Here is an 8,604-nt window from a genome sequence, read left to right as displayed (position 1 = left end):
CCGGGAGTGGCGAGAGAGGTGGACGTTCTCTCCCTGAGGAGCTTCCTTGGGCTTTGGCGGTGGCGGCTGCCCGGTGGAAGCAGCTGGGAGCTTGACAAAGGTCCCTGCCGGGGCCCCGGGCCACCTGAGCAGGCGTCGGCTGGGAACCACCATCCTTTTGAACCTTCTCTTCCTGGAGGCTGGGCGCCCCTGCTACCTGCCTCCTTCCTTCTGCGGGCCGACGGTGCATTAGAGACCAAGGATGTTAAACCAGGTCGTTCGCCCAGAGGGGAGGGATTCCACCTTCTTGCCGGCTGTCCTTAGGCTGGCCTTCCGGAACCAGAGGTCGGATTCCTCCCAGGAGGGAAACAGCCTGCCTCGCTAGCTGTGGTCCCTCGATCTTCACGGCCGTGTGGAGGAGAAATCCAGATGACTGATCAGATGAGCTCAGTAAGAAAGCATTTCTCCCTCCCTGAGAGAAAGTAATGTCCAAATAGCAAGAAGCGAAGGCTTCCGGTGCCCCGCCGGCAAGGTGCAGGGACAGGCCTGGGATGTCGCCCGTTCCATGAGAGTGGCCGGGCGGGGTGGACTGGGCACTTCGAAGCCTCCTCAGTGTCCTTAACTGGGACAGACGGGGACTCACAGTGACTTCGGCCCCGTGCCAGTGCTCACCACACCCTCGTCTGTAGCTGCCAAAGACCCTGGTGACATCAGAGGCCGTGCTTCTGGATGACATGGGCACGTGTGGCCAGTGCTGTGGAAACCTCGTCACCTGCAACACACTCTGTAGCATGTTGGTGTGAAAAAGCCAATAGACAAAATCACGTAGAAAGTGTGACCCCAATAAAAACGTAAAAGCTGCAGGTGCCCAGACGGCCACCCTCGGGACGCTTGTGGGTGCTCGGATCACCTGTGAGGAAGTTTTCCTCGTGTGCTGATGTCTTGTCTAGATGCGTGGAATTTACACGTATCACTTGGATACCTAGAAAAGATACGTCCCAGTGCAGTCGGCCTGGCATAGGTGGGCTCGGGGGCCTTGTCTGCACTAGTGGCTGGTGACAGAGCACCCCAGGACGGGGTGGGGGCAAACCACAGGGGTGTCTTGTCTCCCAGTTCCAGAGGCGGAGTCCAGGATCGAGGTGCAGGCAGGGTCGGCTCCCTGGGAGGGCCCTGAGGGCTGGACCTGTTCCAGGCCTGTCCCCTCGGCTTGCAGACGCCGTCTTCTCCCTGTGTCTTCTCATCTTCTTTCCGTGCCTGGCTGCGTCTCCAAGTTTCCCTTTTGAATACGGACACCAGTCCTACGGGAGCAGGGTCCACCCTAGTAACCTCACCTGAACTGGGCCACTTCTGTGAAGACCCCGTCCCCATACACGGTCACATGCTGAGGCGGTGGGGGTGAGGACTCCCACGTCTCTTCTTCGGGGGGGACACATTTCAACCCATTACCCACGGGGAGTCTAGCCCCGTTTTACAGGAGGCCTGAGGCGGCAGCGAGTCTGTTCCTTCCCGTTGGGAAATGCAGCTGCAGCTCTGCCAACGTCATGACCAGGAGGCCTTCCGTCGGCAGCTGACGACGGACACGTTAGAGAGGGGACAGGCCTGCGCGAGAAGAAGTGATGTGTCCCTGCGCGGGCTGCCGAGGCCCTGGGGCGGCGAGGGGGGCTCGCCGGGGAGGCCTTCCCGGCTGCAGTTTGATGGGGGGCTAGTGACTTTTCCTTTCTGAGCCTCAGGCCCCTCATCCAGGAAATGGGAACCTCAAAGTTTGGACTTCCGCTTGAGTCGTCCCTGAGAGCAGGCAAGAGTTTGCACATTTTCCCTCCACTTCACGGAGTGTCTCAGTCTTTGGTAGGGGTGAAGCCGTGGGCGAGGGCTGCTCTCTCGTGACCTTGCCCAAGGTTGAGCTGGGATGCACTCGCTGAGGTAGAAACCACAAGCCTCCAGAGCAGACATCTCAACCTGCAGTCAGAGCACGTGCTACAGCATGAGGCGGGGTGTCCAGAACTCCAGGCGTGTGGAGTCGGGAGCGTGCTCCCGGGGCGTGCCATCCTGGGCCTTCGCTGACTTGTCTCATTTAATTTGCAAACACTTCTTTGGCCCCGTCGAGGTTAGCAGTGTCTAGATACTCAGACAGCTGCACACTGATCTGCGCTTGTACTTCCCCCACTAACCCTCACACTGGAGAGCAGCTGAGCGCAATCAACTGAACATCGGATGGAGAGCAAAGGTGACTTTGTAAGCGTCTAGCAAGACTTGGGGGCTGACGCGGGCACTCTAAACACGGTCCTCCGTGACGTGGGTTCCAGGGCTCTTGGTTGGATTAGCTGCTCTGCTAAGCACAGGGTTGGCAGACCCCATGTTTCATTCAGGGAGGAGAAGCCCCTGCTTTAAGAAATCAGGAAGAAGTGAGACATTGCACCCTGAGCCATACTCTCCGGTGTGCTCGCACAGCACGTGGGTTTGGGGCAGACCCGGGGGTTGGTCCTGGAAGTGCTTGTGTTACCAAGTCATGGGCCAGCACTGATGGCGACTCAAGTTCCTCAGAGCTTGGCTTCTAGGAGCACATCCCCGGGGACTGTGCCATGTCGCCCAAAGCAAACCGCGCGCACACGCTGGCCGCTGACTGCTCGGGAGGCTGTGTCAGGGTGTCCGGACTGCTGTCCACTTGTGCTCCCAAAGCAGATTCCGGTTCTGTGAACCTAAAAGCGCAGAGTTCCAAACCAGCAATTCAGTCTTTAAAAGCTGAGTTAGAAATTTGATTTTCGAAGCTGTTCTCCAAACACTCTGTGGTATGGGTGTTTGTTTTTTAAAAAAATTGCACAGTACACATCACATCAAGTTTACCATCTTAACCATTTTAAGCGTGCACTTGAGCAGCACTGAGCACATTCCTATTGTACAACCATCACCACTGTCCGTCTGCACGACTGTTTCGTTCTGCTAAACGGAGCCTCTGTCCCCGCTAGACACGAGCGCCCTCCTGCCATCCTCGTCTCTCTCCCAGGCCAGCAGCACAGCACCAGTGTCAGCGAGAAGCACAGCGGGACTTCGGGGAAAGGCCTAAAGCAGGTTTTACCTGGCAACTGGTGACAGCAGGGGAGGTGCTGAGCGCAGATCTGATCTGCGCAGACACGCTGGTCTTCCAAAGGGACAGTGAGGTGGGGGACAGCAAGCAGGGGCTCAGGCGACAACTCACAGAGGGTGGGTCAGGGTCCATGCGACGAGGTGGGTGGCAGTCATGGGAGCTGGGGTTCCATCCGGCCCGGAGACCGGGAGACCGAGGCTCCCGTCCTTCCAAGGATTCCATCTCAAAGGAATGGCTCTCAGGTCCCCGGGAAAGACTCTGCTGGGTTGTAGGAGGTACAGAGACATCTCAGAGGGACAGAGGCTGGATTCACAGGTGGGAGCCGTCTGCAGAAAGGCTCTAAGGGGGGGGGGTGGTGGCTGTGTCAGGGGTTGGCTAGAACTAATAGTGAATTCTTTTGCCAGCCCTGTCTCCTCAGGCAGGAACTCGCAAGGGGGCTGGGCCATCCCAGGGATGTGACCTTAGGCTGCTCGAAGGCATTCAGTGTTGGCCATCCCTGAAAGCCAGGAGCTGAATGGAGTGTTCCTGCCAAGAGTTCTTGTAGTTCTTGACGTCACCTCCTTTCCCTTTCCTCGAGTGTGTCTTAAGGCCTTTGTCCCTGTTGGCCCCCCTATGGAGAGTGTGCCCTGTCCCCAGTCTCTGCATGGCTGATTTCTGTTGTTCAGCCTGAAGCTGAAGCATCACCTCCTTCATCTAAAGTCTCCATTGTAAGTTTGGGATTTGTAGATACAAACTACTATGTATAAAAGAGATAAACAAGGACCTACTGCACAGCACAGGGAACTCTATTCAATACCTTGTAGTAACCTACAATGAAAAGGAGTATGAAAAGGACCATGCACATGTATGACTGAATCACTGTGCTGTACACCAGAAGCTAACATAACATTGTAAAGCAACTACACTTCAATAAAAAAATAATAAAGCCTCCATTGTAAATCCATTGCCCTGTTTGAATTCCAGATCTTTTTTGGTTTGTTTTCTATCTCCCTCCACGAGAGGGAGAGCAGCGGCCTTGTCCGTATCAGTGGGGCAGAATCCTCTGGAACAGTGCTCAGCACAGAGCGCCGCTCAGTGCGTATTTACAGAAGGTCCATCAGGATTCCCGTGTCCGTGTTTCTGCAGACATCACCCCGTCCTGCCAAATGGACCTTGACAGAAATGACTGTGTTAACGTGGTAGAGATGATGACACTGAAAACCTCTTTTAGGGACCGTGTGACTTAACTTGGAGGGAATTTAAGCATCTATAGCTCTTATTTTTCTGGAGTAGACCATGTTGGCTATGCACAGGCCGGAACACCGACTCTGGGCTCACCCGGACAAGTCCTGCCCGTGCCCCTTCTGTAATCTCTCTGAGCTGTAGTTTCCTCATCTGTCAAACGGGTAGAATGCCGTCTGTGTGCTGCACAGTTACTAATGAGATGATGCATGTAACATACCTAGGCCAGGGCCCAACCCGATGTAGCAGGGAAGGCTGGAAAAGCAATTCCAGTTGAGGCCATGCCAAAACACTAGATTTTCCAATACATTATTATAACTATTCTGAACGTGAATTAAAGTTTTGTTTGAGGAAAGTCAGCTGGTGGTTTTTAGGATGGAGGAGTTCGGGAGAATTGGGGAGTGACTGCTCACGGGTACATCTCTTTTACAGATGATGAGAATGTTCTGAAATTGGTTGTGGTGATGGCCGCATAAATCTATTAACATCCTAAAACCCAGTCAGCGGTTCACTTTAGATGGGTGAGTTGTATGTGATAAGCAACAAGGATATATTGTACAGCACAGGAGCTAGGGCCAATACTTTATAACTTCACGTGGAGTGTAATGCATAAAAACACTGAATCACTACGTTGTGCACTTGAAACTAATATAATATTGTAAACAAACTGTAATATACTTCCAGAAAAATTAATAAATTGGACCTTTTCCCTGATGCAGGGGGCGGCAAGTGTTTCTCTCTGGAATAGACTCCTTTTCCGTGTATGGACCCGCCCTCCCTCCCGCCATGGCTTCCAGCACGGCACGCTACCGTCCATGGACCTACTCAAGACCTAGTCACCATCGCAGTCTGCACACAGAGGCTCCACTGACCTAGATTTGAGGCATTTCCCTGGCCATCTGGGGCTCCGTGCACTACTGAACCGAGGAGCGAGGGTCTATTCCAACCTTTGTACAGTGAGCCTTCTTCTATTGCACAACTATTCTTATATATGTCTCTGCAACCTGCCAGGGAGCCCCTGAGGGAGGGAGGTGTCCAGGCTCCCCTCTGGATCCCCTGGGCCAGACAGGCAGGTGAGAGGAACAGGCATAGACCAGGTCTTACTGAGACCGCCTAAACAGAGCCAGTGAGGGATAGAGAGGAACTGGGAGGGAGGGACAGTGGGTTGGGGACGTCCCACCCAGGGAAGGGGCAGCTACTGCCTGGGCCTCTGCCCCTGGGGAGGGAAGGCTGCTGGGCCTGGATTTGGAAGGCCATGGGGCGGGGATCAAGTGGCCTGGATGGAAGTACCTGCCCCCTGCCCCCTCCCTGGGCTCCGGCCCTGGTCCAGTCACTTCCCACTGCAACAGTGGTCCCCGGCGGAGACACTCCACCCCTCATGCTGCGGTCCCTTCTCCTCCCCGCCCAGCCATCCCCTCCCCCCGCCTGCTGTACCTTTCCTGTTGACTTGACCCCCTTCCAGACACAGAAGTAGACCAGCACCCAGCAGGCCAGCAGACACAGGGCCACCTCCCAGTTGAGGGCCCCTGGCACCTCCAGCCCCCCAGAGAGCCGCAAGACTTTGTTCCTGGGGGAGGGAGAGCGCATGAGGGCTGTGCTGGCCGAGGGCAAAGAGACGCGGAGCTGGCCCGGGCGTGGTGCTCCCCCTCCTGCAGCCCTTGAGTCCAGCTGCTCCGACCTGTGCACCTGGGCCCAAGCCTGCAGCCTGGACGGTGTCCCTGCAGCACGTGTGCCTGGAGCCCACGAGCCCCTGGCGGCCCGGCCCCACGCCATCCCCGGCACGCGCGGCAGCGGCAGCGGCAACGGCAGCCTCGCTCCCCCAGGCCGGCAGGCACAGCCGCACCGCATCCCTGGCTCATCCCCCCGGGGCTGGGCCCCCACCCCCGCCCCTGCAGACTTGAGCTGTGGGCGGGGGGCCAGAGGGACAGGCCGGGCGTGGCCCAGAGGCGCCTGACTCACTCCCAGAACTCGATGACAGGGGACCGGCGGTCGGCAGGCTGGTCAGACATGAGGGTGGCCCGGCTGGCACCACGGCAGAGACTCCGAGGTGCACGGGGCTCGCTCTGGGTGCGCAGGCTTGGCGGGAAACGGCCACGTGCCCACAGACCTTGTTGGGCGCGCGTCTGTTTGGGCATGCGCACTGGGGCGCTCGAGCCACACCACGTGAAGGGGAGGAGCGTCGTTCGGAGGTCTCATTGGCTAAGCAGCTTATGGGGTGTCTGGGCCCGAGGCAGGGCCAGTCTAAAGGGACCAGACCGTGTGGGTGTCTGTTTGCGCAGGCTCACTAGGGTTACACAGCGCTCTACGGGCTGGCGCTTCATAAGGGAGCGCCCATTGGCTAGAGAGCCTACGGGGTCTCCAGGGTCTGTTGGCGGGAACCAATCACGAGCCAGGAGGCGGTGCCAGGGGTCTGTCTGCGCAGGCGCCCTGAGAATCCCGAGTTGCACTGCTTGCGAAGGGGTTGAGTTTTGTGACGGGGCACGTTGTCCTTCAGCTACTCCTCATAGCGACGGTGGGAGGATCCAAGATGGGGTCTGACGCGGATGGCGGAGGAGCCGTGAGGGCAGCAGATGCAGGCGCAGGTGCCGCGGTTGTTGCAGTGGAGGCAGCCGGTGGTGGCCAGGGCGCGCCAGGTGGCCCTGGCGACCTAGGTGGCCCCGGTGAACCCATCCACCCTGGTGACCCTGGAGACCCTGGCGACCCTGGCGACCTCGACGGCCCAGGTGCTCCCGGAGGCCCCGGTGTCGCAGGAGAGGCGGATGGTGCAGCCGGTGGCATTCCCCAGATTGAGCGGGCACCCCAGGCACCAGGGCCTGGTGGAGATGCAGCACCCGCGGCTGGAGGTCCGGGTAATCAGCTGCTTCAGTTGTATCCTATTTGAGGAGCCCTGGCGGGCTGGGTGGCCGGGGGATGGGCTGGAGGTGGTTTGGGGGGGTCTTGCAGGCGAGTAGGGCCTGAAGTGTAAAAGGAGGGTACTCTTGGCTGCTGGGGGGTATGGGCCAGGGGTGGTCTGGGCTGACAGAGGGTGGCAATGGTGAGGCAAACCAGTCTGCCGTGAACCAGAGGGTAGGGGCTGTGACGTCCAGGCTGGCCTAAGTGTATAGGGTGGGAGGTTGGGGATGGCCCAAGGGGCGGCCTGGGAGGCAGGCGGGTCTCAGCGAGGAGGAGGCCAGCGGCGCAGGCAAAAATCAGTCGTGTGGATGGTGCCTTAACCATATCTCCACCAGCTTCTTCACTGTGCCGTTCCCGTCGCCCGTGGAGGCGGAGATCGCCCACTGGTTCCTGACTCCAAATGTGGAACTGCAAGGGCCAGTTCAGGAGGAGTTCAGTGTGAATGGCAGCGTCCTGGCTGTGTCAGTTCTACAGTGGGCCGGGGAGGGGCTGGTGGCAGGTGGCCAGAGCCAGTCTCCGCCCAGGTGGAGCTGTCATGGAGCCAGGGAGGGGTGAAGTCTAAGGAAGAAACGTGGTGCTGTGGTGCTCTGGGATTGTCGGTGTGAGGGGACAGGGGGAGGAATGTGCTTCCCCTCCTCCTAACGAATTTTATTTTTCCCTCCCTTTTAGCCGATTGACTGCTGAAGACCCTGGCCAGCTCCGAACTTCCATCGCCTCCTGCCTTGACCAGCTTTTCCTGGTGATGCAGGCCATGCAGTGCTTTGTGCCCCCGAGTTTTGCTCAGCCTCAGCAGGGCAAGGGGGGCTAACCTAACTGATGTGTCCCGCTCTAAGCACCCTTCCCCAGGGCACTGCTCTCTGCAGTAGTTGCCGCTTTGTTATTGGGTTCTGATCTTTTGCCTCTTCTGGCCCTTGCGCACTCAGGGCCCATGTATTTTGTTTGGCAATTAAACGTTTGTTAATTACAGAAAATAAACCTGAGCTACTGCTATTCTACTGCACCTCCTGGTAGTCTTGCGTTTGTCCTCAGGTTGGAGGGGAGGTTCTGGGGTTCAGATATTCAAGTAGTACAATGTAACTGAAGACAATGTAAAAATGGAATAAAAAGAAAATTGTGGCCTGCCATTCAACGTGATTAGCTCCCTCTAAAATATCTTGTATCCTGCAACCTTGCTGAGCTCACTAATTAATTGTAATAGCTCTTTTACAGTCCCGTTGGACTTTCTACGTACACAGTCATTCTGTCGGTAAATAAAGGCACTTTTCTTTCTTTCTTTCCAGCCAATGCCATTTGATTGATTTCTGTCATAATGGATTGGATTTTCCTGCTTTTTTGCATGCCTGGTAATTTGAGATTGGATGCCAGGCGTTATAAATTTTCCCTTGGGTGCCGGATATTTTTCCATCCCTAAAGTTATTCTTGAACTTTGT

At 56.9% G+C, this 8,604-nt stretch overlaps 1 protein-coding gene across 1 annotated transcript; it reads left to right on the top strand.

The window, feature by feature from the left end:
- The first annotated feature begins 6,587 nt into the window (after positions 1 to 6,587).
- Positions 6,588 to 8,296, top strand: LOC141576230 (uncharacterized). Its single transcript, XM_074358938.1, has 3 exons — positions 6,588 to 7,150; positions 7,510 to 7,635; positions 7,844 to 8,296. The coding sequence occupies exons 1-3, from the start codon at positions 6,810 to 6,812 to the stop codon at positions 7,980 to 7,982; spliced, it is 606 nt and encodes a 201-aa protein (XP_074215039.1). The 5' UTR covers positions 6,588 to 6,809; the 3' UTR covers positions 7,983 to 8,296.
- The last annotated feature ends 308 nt before the right edge of the window (positions 8,297 to 8,604 follow it).

The sequence above is a fragment of the Camelus bactrianus genome, chromosome X (genome assembly GCF_048773025.1).
Source record: "Camelus bactrianus isolate YW-2024 breed Bactrian camel chromosome X, ASM4877302v1, whole genome shotgun sequence".
NCBI classification, from domain to species: Eukaryota; Metazoa; Chordata; class Mammalia; order Artiodactyla; family Camelidae; genus Camelus; species Camelus bactrianus.
The sequence above is the reverse complement of the archived record's forward strand: the minus strand, read 5'-3'. Positions and strand labels throughout refer to the sequence as shown.